Raw genomic sequence first — 20851 nt, 5'->3', positions numbered from 1 at the left:
CAGCAATGGTGTGGTGACTAAAGAGAAGCTTCATATGCTGGAAATAGGTTATGTGGCCAACACAGCTATACATTCTACCTCTGCTGTTTGCAGCCATTTTTAGGCTGTGAGGTTTTGGTGGAGGTGTCTGAGTTCAAAGCATCCTGAGCCTGCTGAAGAATAACTGAGAGCGGGACTGAATCTCACTGATCTCAGGTGGCTTGTCATGGAATAAATGCTGAAAAAGACAATAGCCTGCTATAGCATGGGGTGTTGAAGGAAGATTAGCACCTCTGGTGTGAGGGCTTGCCGAGCTGCTCATGTACATTTGGTGTCCGCCTGTGGCTCTAAGAAACTGTACCATGCACAGTGGCCACACTCTGGTAAACTGTCTTGGCAGATAGGCTAAACCTATAGGCCTCAAAGCTGCTCCCCACCCCCACCCCCCTGGTTCATCAGCCTTACCAATATACGACCACTCACCTCAGCACTGGTTACTTCCGGCTCACCTTCCTTGACCCTGCCATTTCTTTAAATTCTTTTTAAGGCTCCAGGAGAAGAGATTCGTCCCAAGCAGCCTTCATAATAATGCTGGAGTTCTCAACTGACCTTGACTATCTAATCACTTTCTGAAAAAAGTTCATGCTCCTCTTCCAATGACCCTACTCAGTTGACCTTTCCCACTAGCCCTAGATGCCTGTGTTACTAGTAATGGATCAGGAAAGATATTTCACCTGAAAAAGGTGTGGGGTATAAGCTATGGTAAAATGAGGATACCAGTCCTATCAGAGAAATCAAACACGGGAACGAATAAGCAAATGTTATCTGCCCCTGGATATCTTCAGGAAGATAACCCACCATTAGCCCAACATGGTTTCCATATTCACCTATATGAAAGAAGGGATCTGGACCAAAAGGCTATGTCCCCTGCCTGTGATATGGTACCTGTGGAGACATCTATGAAATTCCTCCATTTAAAAGTCTTATGCTTTGATGTCCTGGGTTATGAAGGTGACCCCCAGATTCTCCAAGACTATGCCAGGAGGGCACAAGCTCTGGCACAGTCTACTAAGCAACTGACCATCTGTCAACTGAGGACCTGCCTCGCTAAACTTGGAAACACTCATCATGAGATGGCTGGGCTCTGGGCAATTAATGTTTTCAGTTACAGAAATACATGAAGTCTACTATGGTGTGGCAGGGCTTTAATTAGCCTTGGTCAAAAAGTGTGGACCAGAATTTGCAATAGCTCTTGGGCTAAACTGAGAGGGAGTAAGTATAGGCAGTAAATGTTCTTACCCCATAATAAACCAGGTCAAGGACAGAAAGTATGCAAGGTATTGCTACCATGGTGAGGCACGAGGCATTTATGACAGAGATTCCTTTCCACTCTAGACCCCTCAGCATCCCTCTATGTTCATGCCATCCAGCTTCCAGCTCCTACCTGTCATTCAATAGACTGTTTTCAAGCTCAACATCCCCAGCCTGGAAGTGACTCTTTTTGCAGCTGCCCAACTAGAGAAAAATCAAGAGTCTGGGAAATTCATTTCTTAAAACTTATTTTAATATCCATGTCTTTCATCTGTTGGGTAAAGCCAAAACAGTCTGGCCAGGTTTAAGTTACAAATTAATACATTTGTTTAAAAAAAAATTTTTTTTGGTAAAGTAAATGAACATTGTGGCAATAAGGGGCCATCCTTGGAGAAAGTGAAACCCATATTAACAAAAGCACGTCAAAACTAGAGTCCCACTGGGTTCTTCACTAGTGACCTGACCCACACCAGAAAAGGACAGCGGTGTCTACTTGTCTCTGGAGTGGGGTTAGCTCATCCAAGGGCAAAGGTCTTGTCCCAATACCAGCTGACCTGAGTCAGCACCATCTTTGTCCCAGATACACAATAAGGCTGAGGGTGGGGAATCTATCTTTCTGCTCCTCCCTTCAGAGCGGAGGTAGAAAAGGTAGAAGATAAAGCTCAATAGTCACAGTGGAGTTACTGTAGTTTCACTTCAAAGAAAACCTAACAATTCCAGGAGCCTGAACATGCAGACTAACTGGTCTTGAAAGGAATTAATTTTCTCTGAGGTTGAAGAGGGCAGGAAGTTAGAGGGAAGACTTAAAGATGCAGCATTTTTTCCCCAAATGAAAACAAAAGTTAAAAATGTTTTAAAGTAGAATTCAGGACCCAATCAAGTGAGACTGAATAGGAACTGGGATTCAATTACTGGAATAATTTTTTAAAGATGGAAGTTTCTTCCATGTCAGTGTACAAGTAGCTATCACTTGTTTTTAGCAAGGTGCTTGGTCTCAGTTTTTTGGGCCTCCTTCCTTGGCAGCTTTTAGTGTTTATCAGGTACCTGCTGAAAAACCAAGGCTAGAAGAAAAGGGGAAAAAAAAATGGAAGTTGTAGGGCTAGACAGGCACTAACAGAAGCCTCTAACTAAGGAGGACTCCCATTAAAGTCCCACTGGCTTCACCAAACAGCTCTATCTCAAGAACTTGCTGTGATCACCCCATGGTGATTCCTCATAGTGAGGAAAACAAAGTGGGTCCCACTGCTTAGAGAATCTGTTAGCAGTGGCATCTCCCCACATTTCTCCCCCTGCCCAACACCTACATAAAAGAAACATGGGAGTTATGAGCTGTTTGAGTGTGCTCACACACCCTTCTGGCCTCCCCTTTCTCAGCCTTAGGGACCCTCCCCTTCCTGAATGCTGCATCTTTAAATATTTCTGGCTGAGCCCTCCTGCCACATGGTAGTAACATTCCAAGCTGGCTGCCACATGTTTGGGCTCTGGCCTCCTTCCCCCTCTTTGGGTTCAGCACTCTAGTGTCTGGAGGGCAGAGAGGGGCCATGCAGCTCCCATTTCAGTTTCCTCTCCAGTTGAACACACACTTCAGTGACAATACAACTAAAAAGCCAGATCCAAAATGTTAAGATTTGACATCTCTAATTCCCCTTGAGACCTCTCAAGAATCCATCTGATGAGTCTAAACAAGTTAGCTATAACCACAGTGTGCTGGAACACAAGCACACAAGTTTAGAGGGGACAATAATGGAAAAGAAGCAAGGGAGCTTTCTGCCAAATGATCTAGCAGAGGAAAGCTAATATACTGTTTAAATTTTCATGTAATTAACCAGAAACAAAATTGTTAGTGAGCACAAAGATCATGTGAAGTAAGCTACTGATCCCTGTTGCTGCATTTGGCTCCCCAGCCTATTTTTTGTCTTTTTTTTTTTCCTTTTAACAGATTCAACAGATACTATATTCAGAGAATCCAAGAGGACTGTGTGGGCAACAAACCTTTATTTAAAAAAAAATAGCACTTCAAATAAATTAAAGGGACAACTGTCAAGTGTTTAAATTGTGAAGAAACAGTTGAAAACCTAGAGAGACTCCTAGTTGCAGTCTTCTAACCTTATTCCTTGTCTAATGGCAAAAAGCCACACATCTCTATTCTCCCATTCAACTGTTTCCCTACTGAGATGAGGGAAACAATTGTTAACAGGAGGCCAGATGGAAGAGGAGAAAGCTGCATCTGACTGGAATGGACATTTCCACGTACCTGCTAATACGGGTTTCACTTTGTGACCAAATGTCTTCTTTCAAAAATAAAAAAGGGGACTAAGGAAGCTGTAGGTCTTTAAAAACTGAAATTATTGGGGGGTTGGGGGAGAAGGGGGAACACTAACTCTAGTGCCATCAATGGGCAATAGCAACTTTTTTTTTCCTTTGAAGTCAAACACCATCCCCAGCTGAGCCTTTGTGCTGTGAGCTTTTTAGGAGATGTTACCTAAACTTTATTAAAAGAAAAGAACAAGTTTAAATATAGACACTGGACTAGCCCAGTCTGTATTTTCAAAGTCCACATTCTTCATCAGAAGCGCTGCATCAGGGACCCCCCGAGTCTGCATGTTTGCACGTTCACAGTACATGGATCCAGTCAGTTTTTGTTTTTTCCCCCTCACTCAGAGCAGCCACACATGGCGACCAGTGACGTGGGAACCTCAGGGCTTTTTCCTGCAGGGCCTGGCTGGCACTGCCCAAGGTTTCTTCTCAATGAGAACTGATGCTGTCATGCTCTATGGATGGGAAAAAAGCAAGAAAAAAAAGCACCTGGTACAGGTTTCATGAAATCCATTCAGATTCGCTATTCTTCGAATCCACTGCTGAATGCCATTTGTCCGCTTGTGTTGCACAGTCTTTGGCCTAGGAGTCTTGTCTCAGTTTGAAGAGCTGTTATTGGATGCCCCAGAAGTTGATGCAATTGCAGCTCCGGCAGGGCTGCTTGTGGAAACTGATTTTCGGATGTGAGGAAGTAAATAGGGGTCACATGCCAGCTGCTGAACATCGATTCGATCCTCTTTTCGGTAGGCCAGGCAGCGCCGGATAAATGCCTAGAAAGCGAAAACAGCTTTGAGGAAGCCTGTTCCTACCAGAAATCTCAAGATCACTAGTCTGAGGTTTAGCGGCAGAATGAGAAATTTGTCAAAGAATGGGGCTAGGATCTTTTTCCAAATAAAATCACTAGCTGTTAAAAGCTGAGATACAGAAAATGTACCTGCTTCTCTCTCCCTCCCTCCACAGAACAAAGGGAGCTGGAGGGAGAAATGTAGCCAATGCTAACCATACACCTCCTCCCCTCCCTATACATCATCCCAACCCTGAGAAATCTGCATTAAAATAGTCATAGATAGGGGTGACTTGAATTGCATTGCTGGCCTTACCCCTCTTTGGGCCCTTTACACTGGTGCCTCTACAGTAAATGGGGATGGGTGGTCCAAATAAGGAAGTGATAAACAAATGTAGTAATTGTAATGGTAATTTAATTTGAATTTGAAGATCCCTTTGTGTTGCAAAAGTAGCAGGTACACTTAGTAATTGATCAAGCCTCAGTTGGGGAAACAGGAGGTATGAACTCCTGTCTCCTGTTGCTGACATAACAGGAAGGGGTTGGCTGAAACAGGAAGTTAATGCTGTGGGTATATAAGAAAAGCCCCAGAGAGGCACAGTGAGAATTTCTTGGGACCAGCATCTGGTGGCAGAGCAGCTACAGAAGAGAGAATGGAGAACTGAGACAGAATTTCCTGAGAACTTGTAGTGGTGGAGCTTCTTCTGAACAGGAGCCCAGAGCCCAGAGGGAGCCTGGAGCCCAGAGCCCAGGTGACTGAGGAAGCATGACATGACTGGGATGCTGACACTTTGTGGCTTGGTTGAGCCTTGAATTCTCTGGAGCAGAAACTGTGAATGATCTGACATGGACCAGACCCTGTGAACTTCAGTGTGGAGCAGGACCTGCCCAGAGAGCTGGACAAAGAACTGGGAGCTGTCTGCCATTGAACCCAAGTGACAGTCTGGTGAATCCAGGTAGAATCTGGGACCATAGAAGGGGATCCAGGGAATCTGAGAACCGGCTCCAAATCAAGATGAAAAGACCTCTCTGTGGGTACTAAGTTATGATGAAATTGTAGTTTACTAGTGACTTAGGGGTGGAGGGTTTTATGTATGATACTTAGTAATTGATTGCTGAATAAGTGACTGATTGAGCTAACTTAAGACTTTGCCCCATGAGTGGAAGACTTTGACTATTGTACTTTGAGACTATATCATGGCCATTTTAATGATAAGCTGTTGTGCTATGGTAAGTTGTAAAACTGTGAATGCTGTACCTTGATTTTCTGTGAATGTTTTGCTTTTGTTATGGAATAGAGTGATCACTATACTGTGTGATCAGAATCTTAAAAGCTATTCACAGTAGCATTCTTTTGGAAAGCTGCTTGTGCATGGCATTACAGCAATGTGTAGAATTTGAGCCATCTTTGGAATCCCCTCCAAAAGCAAACCAGCAAACCTCCAGAAGATGAAGTGGTAAAAGACACTTCAGAGAAATAACTCAAAGCCATAAAGGACATGTACTGATTTTTGGATGGAATACAAGCTTCTTGACGGCAGGGACCATATTTGCTTTCCTGTTTTACTCTGAGAGCATAGCATAGTACCTGGCAAATAGCAAGCACTTAATAAATACCTGATTGACTAAAATAGCCCCCAAACAAAAGTATAAGAAGTAGGGCTTCCAGAGAGCAAAATGCACAGGAAAGGTTACTAGAAGAAGCACTCAGATTAGCTTGAAAAGAGATGGGGAAAATAAGAATTTTATTGTAATATATAACCTGTATCAGATTGCTTGCCATCTTGGGGAAGGAAGAAAAATTTGGAACTCAAAATCTTTTTAAAAAATGCACACTGAAAATTGTCTTTACATTTAATTGGGAAAAAGCATTTACTAAGTGCTTACTATATGCCAGGGACTCTGCTATGGTATACTTCACAGTTTGTGAGGTATGAGGAAAGATGAATGGCACTATGAGGTCATATGCAAAGGTTAAAAACACGCTGTAGAAGATTCACATGTGAATAATAAAGGGATCAATAGTATCATTGATACCTGCCAGGTCATTTCATAAAGAAGCCCTTTTGTCCCACAGCTCTTGTAGGACATCACAAGTTCTGGGATGAACTTGAAGATAACAGGAGTAGAAAGTCTCCATTCTAAACTACTAAACCAGAGCTGTCAAGCGTGACACGGCTTGTGGGTCACACGTGGCCCACAATATTCCCAAGTGAAGCCCAAACTAGATTAAAATTTAACTGGGAACTATTTAACAAAACAAATAAACCATAGATAATATTAATATGTGTTTTTGTAGGTCATTATGTGCCTGCAGGGATTCTTCCTTACAGTTTAGTGGCCCTTGTTTGTATCTGAGTTTAACATTACTGTTTTAAACAATCATAAGCAAAACAACCAAAGAGAGCTGGCAAGATCACTGAGCCAAGTCCTGTCTAGCTCTTCTTGTGTCATCTATAAAGTCTTTCCTCATTACCCCAGACCACAACAATCCTTCTGAACTCTTAGAGCACTCTGTACTCCTCATTAGTCATTTAAGGTGTCCAACATGGTTATCTAACTTTTCTCATATCTTGGGATTATTTGACTTAGGTCTGAAAAGGGCCTTAAAGGCCATCTAGTCTAAACCTCTTATTTTACAAATGATGAAAAATGTACCTGCTTTTCTCTCCCTCCACAAAACAAAGGGGACTGGAGGAAGAAATGTAGCCAATGCAAACCATACACTTCCTCCTATATCCCACCCCAATTCTGAGCAATCTGCATTAAAATAGTCACAGATGGGGGTGATTGACAAGTATTGCTGGCCTTACCCGTCTTTGGGCCCTTTATATTGGCACCTCTACTGCAAATGGGGATGGGTGGTCCAACTAAGGAAGTGATAAACAAATGTAGTAATGTAGAAAAACAGAAGTTCTAAGAGGTGAAATGATTTGCTTAAGGAGCAGAGCCAAGACTGAAGCCCAGGCTTCTTCATTATTTTGTTTTATCGTTTCTCCTATTTGACTGTGAGCTATTCAAGGTAGCATCTGAGTAGGAGAGGAGGAAATCATCTGCTAAATGAATGAACAAAACAGCCTTTCCTTTCTTTTCCATCCCTAAGGGGCCTTCAGATTGGCCAGCCAGTGACAGACTGATTTAACATTACTCATATGGGAATAAAGGGGGTGGGGAAGAGGGAACAGTAGAAGGATTCATGTGTCTGCTGCCATCAATAGTAATTCATTACTGACCTAACATTTAAGTAATTTTTGGAAAAATAACCAACTTGTGTATCTGTTGCCATACAAGGAGCACTTCAGAGGGTAAAGTGAACATTCCACTCTTGGGATATGTCAAGCTTACCTTTGCTTCAGGTGTGACAACTGGCTTTGGAGGGAACTGCACCTCAGTAGCTTTAAGAATAGTATTCTCTTGCAGAATGTCTTGCTGTGACTGGTTATGCCCAAAAGGCTGTTATATTATTAAAAAATAAAAAGAATGATTGTTAAGATCATTAGTTTAAAACATCACCATTCATTTACTGAAAAGTTTCAAGTGAAGAGGGGAGGAAAGCAACCTCTTTAAAACAGAGCTACTCAGAGGCTGGCAAAAGTCTGGAGCAAGAATCCAAAGATTTAAAATGGGGATCAGCAAACTCTCTAATCCTGAGCAATACCCACGGACCTGAACAAAACCCATAGGGGTCAGAAAAAGGATAGAAAGATGAAAGACAGAACAGAAAACATAAGTAAGCAGGCAGACAGGAGGACTTAGAGAAAGAACACTCAAAAATGACCCAGATGCTCTTCAACATCTTCAGTAGTACCAGGTTGTTGAGTTGCTATACAATGTTCTAGAATATAATTGCAAGCCTGAATTCAGTTTTGTAGCATTCCTCCTGTGATAGCTAGACATTAACCAATAGTTCTTTCCTTATATGCCCCACACTAACAGCAGGACTGCTACATTACTTGAGAAGGGAAATGGTAAGCCTTGCCATCCCTGGGTAGTCTTCCCATTTTACAGAAGGACAAAGAAATAAAGGGAAAGTTGGGAAGTTAAAGAGGATGATAGAATCTTAATTTAAGTGCTTAATCAAGCATTAATTTAATCATCTTTACCATTAAAAAAGACATTAAGAGATTAATGGGATATATTACCCCCCCCCCAAAAAAAGAACTAAACAAACAGGCTGCTGCCTCCAGCTCTTGGTTTAAAAAAGATATCATGGCCTAAAAGACCAAACAAACTGGGTGGGAGCCACAAAACTTGTCTTCTGGTCTGCTAAATAGCTCTATATGATCTTGAGTAAATCACTTTTTGGGTCCATTTTCATTGTGACATTCTATGACTGTGTGAGTGATACAGAATGCCAAATATAAATATGTAACTGCATGTTACAACATATAAGTCTCCTAAAAAAAAATCAATGTTATCTATAGCAGGGAAGAATAGTTAGTGAATACAGTGATTGTATTTCTGTTTATATTTCTATTCCCAAGGTTAATTACTGGTTTAATTAGTGCTCTTTGCCTTGATCAAAGGCACAGAGGCATGATGAAGATGAAAGTGTTTTCTGAGCCAGTCTCCCTGGTATGGAAACTTGTAAAATATTTATTTATTATGATTTTCAATCAAGAGAACAGTTTTTATTGGCTTTTCATATGTAAACTTTTGGGATATAAAAAGCTTCCACTCTAACTACAATATTAAATTTATTAAAAAAAAAATCTTTCATAAACAATCCTTTCTATTCTTCTTTGCAAATGGAAATGATGGTGTTTACTGATGTCTGACAAGCTCATAATAAAAAAGAAAAATTTTTAAATAAAATAAAATTTACAGAAATACAGATAAAAGTTCTAGCTCCTTCAGGAAAGATTCTTAGGACCAGAGGGTGGAAGAAGCTGCCAGTATTTAGTCACCTGAAGCACATGCAATTAAAAACACTTCACAGTGTCCTCTTCCAACTTGGGAACAGCCAATTTTAGATGACATGGTTTGGGGAAAGAAGGGAAGAAAAGTACAATATATGTGTATTCTCTTCCTCAATTTTGAGGTACATTGTTTGTAACTGATTTATATAGGTTGTATCTAGCTCCAATTATTGATTTTGGAGAATTACATAGCATTTTTTTAAAGTAAAGGGATCAATTAAACTTAAAAACAGTACACAATATGTGAAACTTTTGAGGAAACTGTAAAGACTAATCAGAAAGGATTCTAAATTCTAGGATACCAACTCAAATTTGTAAATGTAGAATTCAATTCAATTGAAAAAACATTTATTACAGGCCTACTATTCAAAGAGATAATAAGACATAGGGCAAAGCAATAGGAATACAAACAAAAACAAAATAATTCTTGCCCTCCAGAAGCTTACATTTTCCTGAAGACATACAACATATAAATAAATACAAAATAATTTGAAGAGGGAAAGCATACCAACAATTGGGGATAATCAAGGAAGGATTCAAGGTTGAAATGGAACTAACTAGAGACAAGCCTTGAAGGAAGATAAAGGAGGAGATGAAGAAGGAAAGAATTTTAGGTATATAGGACAGTTTGTGTGAATGCTCAGAGGCCAAGCATTCATTGTCATATATGTGCTAAGCAATAAAGACTGGAATGCCTAGTTCAGAGAAATAACTAGTAGTTCATCTAGCCTTGAATGCTAAAACACATTAAGGATGGCGGATACTACAGAATCATGTGAAATAAGCAAGGGAAGTAAAAAAAAGCCAACTAATCAATCATCAAGTATTTATGTAAGCACTTTATTTATTAAGCACATACTAAATATGTGCCTGACAACCATTCTAGACTCTGAGGATATGAATTAAAAGAATTAAACAATCCTTTCTCCACAGGAGCTTACAAGTTTAATGGGGAAGCTATAAATATAAATATATACAACATAAAAATTAAGTGAATGAAAAAAAAATATAAAAATTGAAGAAGTAGTTTGGAGTCATATTGAAGTAATAGGAAGCCACTGATTTGGGGATAGAGTTGAATTGGTCAGACCTGAAATTTAGGAAAACCACTTTGGTAGCTATGTATAAGATGGACTGCAGTAGAAAAGAAGCAGGGAGTTCAATTAGGAGGACATTACAATACTCTAAGGCAAAAAGTATGAGTGATAGCTACATGAGAGCAGAGAAGGTTCTGAATGCAAAGGATGTTGAGGAAGAAATGGCAAAATGTAACAACTGACTGTACATATGGGTGAGAAAGAATAGGACTCAAGGATGGCAATAAGGTAATGAACTTTGGTTATCTAGAAGGATGGCATTGCCCTTAATAGTAATGCTTTAGTTCTGACAAGGAATGGGTTTAGGTGAAAGACAAAGAATTTTTTATAAACATATGAGTTTTAAGATGTCTTAAGGAACAATCAGTTTGAAATGTTCAGGAAAAAGGTGGTGATGTGGGACTATAGTTCAGGAAAAAAGTCTAGAAGAGAACATATACAGATCTGGTAGTCATCTGTAAGCAGATGATAAGTGGAGCCATGGTAGCTGAAGAGGTCAAAGCTGATGAAGAAAGAGAGTAAAGAGAGAAAAGTGGCCTGGGAAAAGGGACTTGGTGTACACTCATCATCTAGAGATACAGATAAGGATCCAGCAAAGGAGAATGAGAAGCAGATAGAGACACCATCCCAACGTGAGTCTGAACTCTTCCAGAATTTGTGGAATCAAGAAGATAACAGTATTCTTGGTTTTTTTGGCTGGTCAGTTACATTCACTAGGCATCTTACGCTAGAGGATCATTGTCCAGTCCTTGATTATTCATAAAGCAATTCTAAAACAGTCTAGTTTCCCTTCTATGGATTCTACCTTGTGAGAACTGATGGTCTTCAAGTCATCCTGCTACAGAGAATTCAGTCAAGAGACAGTTCCACAGGCTGAATGGTACTGGTAACCAAAACCCATACTATGCACGTGTCCCTCAAATGCAGATGAATGTTCATATTCCTTACCTTCCTTCCATAAAGACACTGGTAGAAGATCACCCCCACTGACCAGACATCAACTTTATTGGAGATCTTTGGTGGTTCCTTCCCAACCACAAAGCACTCTGGTGGCAAATACCTGATAAGAGAAAGATAAGAGAAATTCTTAAAAAAATAATTGTACATTCAACAAGAAGACATCTTTTATTTTTTTTAAGAAAAGGTGGGGAGTTAGGATGGTTATATTATATATTAACAACCAATCAATCAACAAATATTTGTTTAAGCACCTACTAAATGTCAGACACTGGGGGTACAAGTACGAAAAATGAAAATTCCTACTCACAATGACCTTGCATTCTAAAAGTGGATAATCAGGATAAATATAAAGTTAATAAATACAAATATGTACAAAGTAGAAGGTGGCTTGAGAGGGAAAATACTAGCAGTTGGGGTTGGGGTGAGGAAACAATTCCTGAGTCTTAAAGGAAGAAGGGAGCACAATGTAGGTGAGAGAGAAGATCAGTGTAAAGATGTGGAAGATCTTATGATGACAAAGTGAAGGCCAGTTTGGCTAGATAAGAATATGGGAGGGGAAAGGAATAAGGATTGAAAGAAAGCTTGGGGCCAAGTTGTGTAGGGTTTTAAAGGCTAAACAGAGGAGCTGACATTTTGTCCTAAGGGGCCAGAGGAAGCCACTGGAATTGGATGAGTACAGAAGTTACACGATCAGATCTATACTTAAGGAAAATTACTTTCACTATAAGTGTGGAGAATAGACTGGGGGGAAGGGAGGGAGAGGGCAGGGGGTTTGAAGTGAGGCTTGAAGTAGGAAGGCCAATCAGGAAACTGTTACAACAATATAGTTGAGAGGTAATGAGGGCCTGAATTAAGGTGAGAATTGTATGAGTACAGAGAGATCAATTAAGTGACAAAGTAGAAAGTCAAACTGAAAAAAGTTGAGTGAGAGAAGAGGAAATGGAAGCAATGAGTCTAGGTAACTTTTTCAAGGAGTAAAGTTGAGAAAGGGAGATCAATATAGTACTTATAGCCTGAGGGAGATAATGGGGTTGGACAAGATTTTTAAAGATGATGAGGACTGGTCATGTTTGAAGGTGACAGAGATGGAGCCAGTTGATACGGAAAAATTGAAGATTCAAGAAAGAAGGGGGATGATTGAAGATACAATATGCTACAGAAGTCGGGAGGAGATGTTTACATTTAGAGAGGGTAGCCTTGGCAAGGAGAAGGGTTGACTCTGTCAGAGACTAGGTAAAAGGAGTACAAAATAGAAGATGATGTCAAAGGATTCTGAGATGAATAAATTAAGAGCTCATGTCAAATGGTCTCATTTTTTTTTCCAGTTAACTTTCTCTAGAAAGTTTCTCTTTGATATTTTTTTCAATGTTTCCCAACTGATGGGCAATCCTCAGTTTTCAGTTATTAGATCCAACAAAGAAATGCTATAAATATTTTTGTACGTGTGTCTTTCTTCAGTCTCTGGGGTATAGGCCTAACAGCAAAATTATTAGGTCGAGGAGTATGCAAGTTAGTGACTTTGGGGAGCATAACTCTAAATCACTTTCCAAAATGGCTGGACCAATTCACACTACATTAGTGTGTCTGTTTGCTTTTAGCCCCTCCAATAGTTGTCATTTTTCTTTTGTATCATCCTTGTCAATCTGATGAGACAGAAACTCAGAGCTATTTTAATTTGTACTTCTCTTAATTTTTGTGACTTAAAAGAATTTTTTCCATATTTTTTGAAAGCTTATAATCTTCATTTGAGAGCTGTCTGTTCATATCCTCTGGCCATTTATCTATAGGAAAATCTCTCATTTTTACATATTTGCATCAAATCCCTATATATCTTGATAGCATACCTTTACCAAAGAATTTGCTGCAAAATTCCTCCTCGGAAATATTTCCCTTCTAATTCTAAATGAAACAATTTTGTTTGTACTTTCACTCCTATGACTCTACATTCCCCCTGCAATGAATTTTTTTTTGCTTGTGAATCTCTCTCACATCTAACCTCCCCCTTAAAACTCTCCTTCTGACCCCATTTCCCTGCTGAGTTTATGTATATCTAGACTTAAACTGTATGAGTATATATGTTTCTGTTTAAATAAGAGTGAGGTTCATCTAATGTCCCTTTCTCTATACTTGTATATTACTCTCATGCATAGAGATAATAAAAAATACTAAATTATTTCCTTTTCTCTCCACCCTTCTTTCTAGTGTATTCCTTTTTCTTATTGCTGTCATTCTCTTTTCTTTCATTTCTTATGTTCATAAAGATAGAATACTCAGGTGAGGGGTGGCCAGGTGGTGCAGTGAGTAAGAGCACCAGCCCCAGAGTTAGGAGACCCGGGATCAGTTCCGGCCTCAGATACTTAACACCCACACAAAATAACTGGCTGTGTAACCTTGAGCAAGTTACTTAACCCCAATTGCTTAAAAAAAAAAAAAACTTAGGCGGCTAAGTAGCACAGTGAATAGAGTACTGGCCCTGGAGTCAGGAAGACCTGAGTTCAAATCCAGCCTCAGGCACTTAACACTTACTAGCTGTGTAACCTTGGGCAAGTTAGTTAACCCCAACTGCCCTGCCTTCCACCCCTCCAAAAAGAAAAAAAAGAAGACAAAACTCCCAGGACCTTTGTCTTACAAAACTGCTTCTATTAACTCTTAAATTTATAAGGCTTCTGAAAAGACATGTGTTTTTTCTTCTCTTGCTAGAAGTACTTCATCACCATACAGCCCCTCCAAATATAAAAACTTTTCTAAGTTTTTCTTTACTTCTGTGCTTGTATTTCATAATTTCTACTAATCTTTAGTTCTTTCATCAAGAACGCTTCAAAATTCTCTTTTCAAATTTTCCCTGTAGGAAAAGTTATTATTGGTTGTAAACTGTTATCTTTTGTTTTTTGGAATATTATACTCCAAGATTTCTTCTCTTCTAGAATAGTAGCTACCAAGTCTTGCATGATCCTGACTATGAGATTCCTCAGTTTCGAAACTCTTTCTTCCTTGCTCTTTGCAGTATTTGGGGGCAACAGCAGGGGGGTGGGGTAGGGGGGCTGTCCAGCAGGGCTATAAGCTCTGGATTTTAGCTATGACACTCTTAGAAAGTCTTATTATGGGGCTTTCTTCAGGAAATAACAAGTAGATTTTATTTTCACTTTACCCTCTGATTTTAATAGATCTGGGCACTTTTCATTTATAATTTCTTAAAATATGGTATCTAGGCTTTCTAGGATCATGGTTTGTAGGATATCCAATGATTGTTAAATCCCTTCTCCTCAAGTCAGCTAGCATTTATTAAGCAACTTACTATGTGCAAGGAATTGTACTAAATGCTAGGGTTACAAAGAAAGGCAAAAAAGACTCCTTCCTCTCAAGGAGCACACAGTCTAGTGGCAAAGACTGCATGCAAACAACTATGTACAAATAAGCTATATATAGAACAAACTGGAGACAGTCAACAGAGAGAAGGTATTAGAATTAAGAGGGACTGAGAAAGGTTTCTTCCTGTAGAAGGGGGGATTTTAGCTGAGGCTTGAAGGAAGGCAGGGAAGCAGAAATGAGAAAAGAGTGTAGAAAGTATAGGAGATAGTAAATTAAATGCCCAAAGTTTGGAGATGGAGCATCTTGTGCAGAGAGCAGGGTGAAAATACTGAAGAAAGAAAGAGATTGATTGGATTATGAAAGGAATTAAAAGACAGATAAAAACTTTAGTATTTGATTCTGGAGGTGATAATGAGTGATGGGGTTTAGTGAATAGAGAGATAACAGTCAGGCTTGTACCTAATCAATCCCACAGCTGATGAGAGAATGGACAAGAGTGGAGGAAGTGCCTTGAAGCTAGTAGACCAATTAGCAGACTATTGCAAAAGTCCAGTTATGAGGTGATGAGGGCCTTCACCAAAGTGGCTGCAATGTCAGAGGAGAATAGAGGAGAAATACAGAAGAAATATACAAAGATGGAAAAAAAAAACCAAGACTTAACAACTGACTGGATAGTGTGTGTGTGTGTGTGTGTGTGTGTGTGTGTGTGTGTTTAAGAGAGTAGAAGATAACACCTAGGTGACAATCCTATATGTGACTTGGGAGGATGGTAGTGCCCTTTCCTGGACCTGTTTTTTCAATCAGCTGCTTGGGTGGGGGACCAAAATGTGACTTGCCCAGGGTCACAGAGCTAGTAAGTATCTAAGGCTGGATTTAAACTAAGGTCCTCCTGTCTCCAGGTCAGTGTTCTATCTACTGCACAATCAGCTGTTTTTGGTAGCAAATATGTTTTAAAAAATTGCAATCTTGGGGCAGGTAGGTGGTACAGTGAATACAGCACTGGCCCTGGAGTCAGGAGGACCTAAGTTCAAATCTGGCCTCAGACACTTCTCACACACACAAACTAGCCGTGTGACCTTGGACAAGTCATTTAACCCCAATTGCCCTACTGTCCCCCCTCCAAAAAGCAAAAAACCCCCCCAAAACAAAAAAATTTCAATCTTTTGATTGTGTTGTTAGATTTCTTGTTTCCTATCTTGGTGGGATGTTTTTTCACCTTCTATTTATTTCCTTCCCATTCCTTCCATGAGAGCTCTATATTTTACTTATAATTTTGCTTTTTATCTATACCTACTTCATTCTCTTCCAGGTACTCTTATAGTCCTTCTGATGTAGTCATTTGTTTTTTCCTCTAAGTTTCTGCTCATACCTACTGTGGAACTATTTCTTAGGTGTCTATGAATCCAAAAAAGTTCTTCAGAGTTTTCAATGTTTTCTGTTTTCTCTTCTATCCAACTTCAAATATTGATTTCAGACTTTGAAGCAAAGCTAAGTCCAGTCCTCTCCACACTTTTCAGTTTTTTTTTTATCAGGGGCTATACTGGCTTTTCTAGAAGTATCGTTTCCAATTCCCACAGGTTTCTGGATGTCTTTTTCTGCACTGTTGCACTGGAAAAGGGGCTTACTGAATCTTTCTTTTGGGATTTCTTGATGATTAAGTTTAGGGCTCTTTTTAGATCTTTTCCAGGGTGCTAGGCTCTTCTGCCACTGTTCATGTAGTCATCTAAACTGCAAATAGTCACCTCATTTATTCATTTAGACAATCATCTATTATTATGTACCTACTAATTGTAAACCCCTGTATGTCTAAGATAACCAGAAATTTGGAAGATTCCAGGCAACCAAGGCCTCTTTTTCTCTCACCCACTAAATTCCTGGCTCATGCCTCCCCACTGTTATTAGGAATACATGCTGCATTAGTATTCTCACCCACTCACCCCAACTTTGATAAATTTTACTTTAGGAGTCACATGATGAGGGATCATCATCACATTTTCAATCAATAACAAATATCCAGGGAGCAGAAATCCTCAAGGAACTTTGGGATGACCTTATTCTATAGCATTGTTTCTTCAGCTTTAGTTCTACTGAAGCCTTGCTCCTCTATAATTTCAAAGGTTTCAGCCCAGAGGTCAATCCCAACCTTGTGTTCAGGTCTACTATCATGACTCACAGACTCACAAACTTCTAATACCTAACTTAAAAGTAAAAGAGGAGAAAAATGAATCTATCTAAATACAAATCCAAAGGACATTGACAAATTCTTTTAAATAAGTACCAAGACAAAAAAATATCTTGGCTGCTACAGTGAAAAGTACACCAGACTTTGAATCAGAAGTCCTGGGTTAAAATCCCAGTTCTACTGGGTACCAGTAGTAGACAAGTCACTTAACCATTATTCTGAACTTAAATGTCTTTAATTGTAAATAGGGTCAATAAAAATTATCAATACTACAACCTTGCATAACTATTTGTTTAAAAACAAAAATACTTTATAGACTTATTGTGGTACCTGTAAGCTATTTAACTTCATATAACAAAAAAACTTCCCACTATTTTTTGTGGACACATAGCCCACTAGTTTAAAATAATATTCATGGCAGCATAAATTAAAAGCTGGAAGAAATCTCAGAGGGCATCAAGTCCAAGCCTTTCATTTTACAAAGGAAGTTGAGAAACAGGAAAGTTAAGTGACTACCTAGTAAGGGACTATGTAATAATAGATATTAATCTATGCAAAGCAATTGTTAAATCCTTATTAAGACTTTAATATTTATCTTTCTTCAAATAGCATTACATCTATAGAATTATTGGTCTAGACACTAAAGATTCACTTTCTTTTCCCACAATTAAAATTACTCCAAAAGAAACTCAAATACAAGGTCTAGAATACCTAAGAGCAGATATTTTTGAGCAGACTTAACTATGACAAAGAACACAACCCATAAAAACCACCACAGTGAATAAACATATCGAAAATGCTGTTTCTATGTTTGACTTGGCATTCTACAATGTTATTTAATAAGAAATTTTTGCTGTGGGGTCTCTATGCACATACATTTGAACAAAATTAATTTAAAAAAAAGCCTAGTTTGGAATGATAGTTTAGGGAGAAAGCCAACTCCTGAATAGTGACTGAACAAAGAAAAGGAGACAGAGATAAGGCCAAGGCTAGCAACTACACTGGGCCATCTAAAAAAGAGGCAAAAATCAGAGATTGATGTGGAAGCTAGGGACTGATCCTGGCCCCCTGTTGCAGGCCAGGGTGGTGGAAGATAGAAGCAAGAAAGACTAGAAACCAGCAGCCCCACATAGAACTGTGGCATGGTGGCAGCAGTGACAAGCATATTACAGAAGTGATAGGACCAGACTCTAGCAAACCTATTCAAGAATCCAAAAGAGGGCAAAATCTGCCCCTGAAACAAAATACTAATCCATAAATTGAGGCTGGAGACACTAAACAGAAAACATAATTCATTAAGATACTGCAAAAGAAGTATAAGTAGACTCTTCAGAAAAAAAGAATGGTTTACCAAAGATGACTCCAAAGTGGATGGGAGAAAGGAAGCAAGAGATAAAAATATGAAATTAAAGTTTGTTTGGAAGGAATAAACCATTTAGAGCAGAAGGCTGAAAATATAACCTAAATAGCAGACTTCTTGAAAAAAGGAAAAATCAAATAGAAATCAATGATTCCATGAGAAAAGAAATATTAAAAGTCAAAAGTTTACTGAAAAATTGGAAGAATATATGAATTAATCTATCTACCACCAAAAACAAGTAAGAAAATAGGTCAAGGAAAGATAATTTAACAATCAATGGACTCCTTAAAAACCATGGCCAAGTAAAAAAACTTGGACATTATATTTTAGGCAATCAGAAAACTGCACAGAAACATTAGAATCAATTGGTAAAGTTAAAACAGAAAGAGCTCAACAATCACCTCCTGAAAGAAATCCTATATCAAATCCAGAAACGCAATGCTATAGTTCAAGTTCAGAGCTTCTAGGTCAAAGAAAAGATTTTTTAAATAAAGCTTAAAGACTTGAATTCCTTTTTGTTAGATAAGGAAAGTTAAGATAAGACAGGGCTCTAAGCTTAATGAAGGAGAATAACAAGGAATACAAATATTATTTATCTCTGCATGACACTTTTACAAAAAATTAACCATATGTTATGGCAAAAAAAAAATCCTCATAAATTCAGAAAAGCAAAAATATTGTGCATACCCTTTAGCCACAACACAACAGAAATTTTAATCAATAAAGAGAATTTGTAAAAAGATTTGAACTTAACTGGTGACCAAAGAGATCAAAGAGGAAAACCCATATGCATAAAGAAAATTATAGCACCTATTTTTGTGGCAGTAAAAAAACCCCTAGAAACTAGGGGAGTGCTGATCTACTGGAACATTACTAAATCAAACATGCTATATGAATGTAAATTAATATTATAGACCAAAAGAAATGACAAAGTAGTTTCAGATAAAACTGGTAAGGTCTATATGAACCTATGTAAGCAGAACCAAAACTCTCATTAAAAAAGAAAAAAAAAGGTTACTAAAATGGGCGTGCAATTAAAAAAGAAAAGTTTAGGTTAAGATGGAGGAGTAGAAACAGGCCCTCTGAGCGGCTCCGGCTTCCACCTTCGCCAATTCATGTAAAAGGGGACTCTGAACAAATTTTGGAGCTACAGAGCCCAAAAAATGACACAGAGAAGGTAATCCAGCAGGCCGGCAAAAATCAGCCAGCACTGGGAGCCAAAGCCAGCTCCACCCCAAGGTTTCAGCCCCAGGGCAGGCCTGACCAGCCATCTGCTAGAGGGACTATAGATCACCAGCAGCTGTGGCAGTCCAAAATTATCAACACATAGATGCTAAGGACAGAGTGACAGGTCAGTGCACTGTGGACTTTGGGACCCAGTAGTTGGGAGTGTGTTGGCTTTTGCCCCTGGGGCGAGAAGCCTTTGATGAGGCCCAGCTGTGTAGCCACCTCCACGTGGCAGCTTCAGCTCCTGGACTGCAGAGGATAGGGGGACCAAGCAACCAGTCTGAGGGGTAATCGCTCTTGCTTTAACCTGCTTGGATCTGGATTGCAGTCTAGGGTGGAGGACCTGGGGTGTGTGTCCAGCTTGCTGGAGCATGTGGAGGCTTCAGCAAGGGTACCCAACTAATACCTCAGGCAGCTGAGAAAACCCCAGCATTTGGTACGAACCTCCCCTGTCGGGAAGCAGAGTCCTACTGTAGCAAAAAGTTCAAAAGGCAAGTAATTGAGTGGCAACATGACCAGGTAAAGGAAACAAAGCAAATAGAAGAACCCAACATTAGACTCCTATTTTGGGGACAAAAAGGATCGAAGCATGGAACAGGAGGAAGGCAGTGAAGTCAGAACTCCTGTACCAAAAGCTTCTAAGGAAAATACAAGCTGGTTACAGGCCATAAAGGACTTTAAGAAGCAGATAAGAGAAGTGGAGGAAAAATTGGGAAGAGAAATGAGAACGATAAAAAAAAATTACGAAATGAGAGTAAACAGCCTCACTGAGGAAAATAACGCCTTAAAAATAGACTAACTCAAATGGCAAAAGAGGCTCAAAAAGGCAATAAGGAGGAGAATGCCTTAAAAAGCCAAATTTGCCAGATGGAAAAAGAATCTCAAAAGCTCACCGAGGAGAATCATTCCTTCAGAATTAGATTGAACAAATGGAAGCTAATAACTTTATGAGAAATCAAGATGCTGTTAAACAGATCCAAACAAATGAAAGAATAGAGGCAATGTGAAATATCTCATGGGAAAAACCACTGACCTGGAAAATAGATCCAGGAGAGATCATTTAAAAATTATTGGACTACCTGAAAGCCATGATCAAAGAAAGAACCTAGAAATCATCCTCCAAGAAATTCTCGAGGAAAATTGCCCTAATGTTTTAGAACCAGAGGGCAAAATAGAGGTTGAAAGAATCTACTGATTACCTCCTGAAAAAGATCCCAAAAAGAAACCTCCTAGGAATATTATAGCCAGGTTACGAAATTCCCAGGTTAAGGAGAGAATATTACAAGCAGCCAAGAAGAAACAATTTGAATATTGTGGAAACACAATCAGAATCTGGCAGCTTCTACATTGAGGGATCGAAGGGCTTGGAATGTGATATTCAGGAGGTCAAAGAAGTTGGGATTAAAA

General features: G+C 39.2%; 1 protein-coding gene across 4 annotated transcripts in view; it reads right to left on the bottom strand.

Moving 5' to 3' along the window:
* Window positions 1–1521: 1521 nt before the first annotated feature.
* Window positions 1522–20851, bottom strand: part of TLK2 (tousled like kinase 2) — a 188758-nt gene continuing 169428 nt past the window's right edge. For all 4 annotated transcript variants that reach the window (XM_069076230.1, XM_069076229.1, XM_069076232.1 and 1 more), the window contains 3 exons: window positions 11355–11466; window positions 7736–7843; window positions 1522–4376 (listed from right to left, as the gene is read on the bottom strand). In XM_069076230.1, coding sequence (XP_068932331.1) covers window positions 4203–4376; window positions 7736–7843; window positions 11355–11466 — 394 coding nt within the window. In that variant the 3' untranslated portion in view covers window positions 1522–4202. The remainder of the gene's footprint in view (window positions 4377–7735; window positions 7844–11354; window positions 11467–20851) is intronic.

The sequence above is a fragment of the Petaurus breviceps genome, unplaced genomic scaffold, assembly GCF_028583685.1.
Source record: "Petaurus breviceps papuanus isolate PSGF00001 unplaced genomic scaffold, PetGlider_PUasm1.0 90925, whole genome shotgun sequence".
Lineage (NCBI taxonomy): Eukaryota > Metazoa > Chordata > Mammalia > Diprotodontia > Petauridae > Petaurus > Petaurus breviceps.
This window is presented reverse-complemented; position numbering and strand designations above follow the sequence as displayed.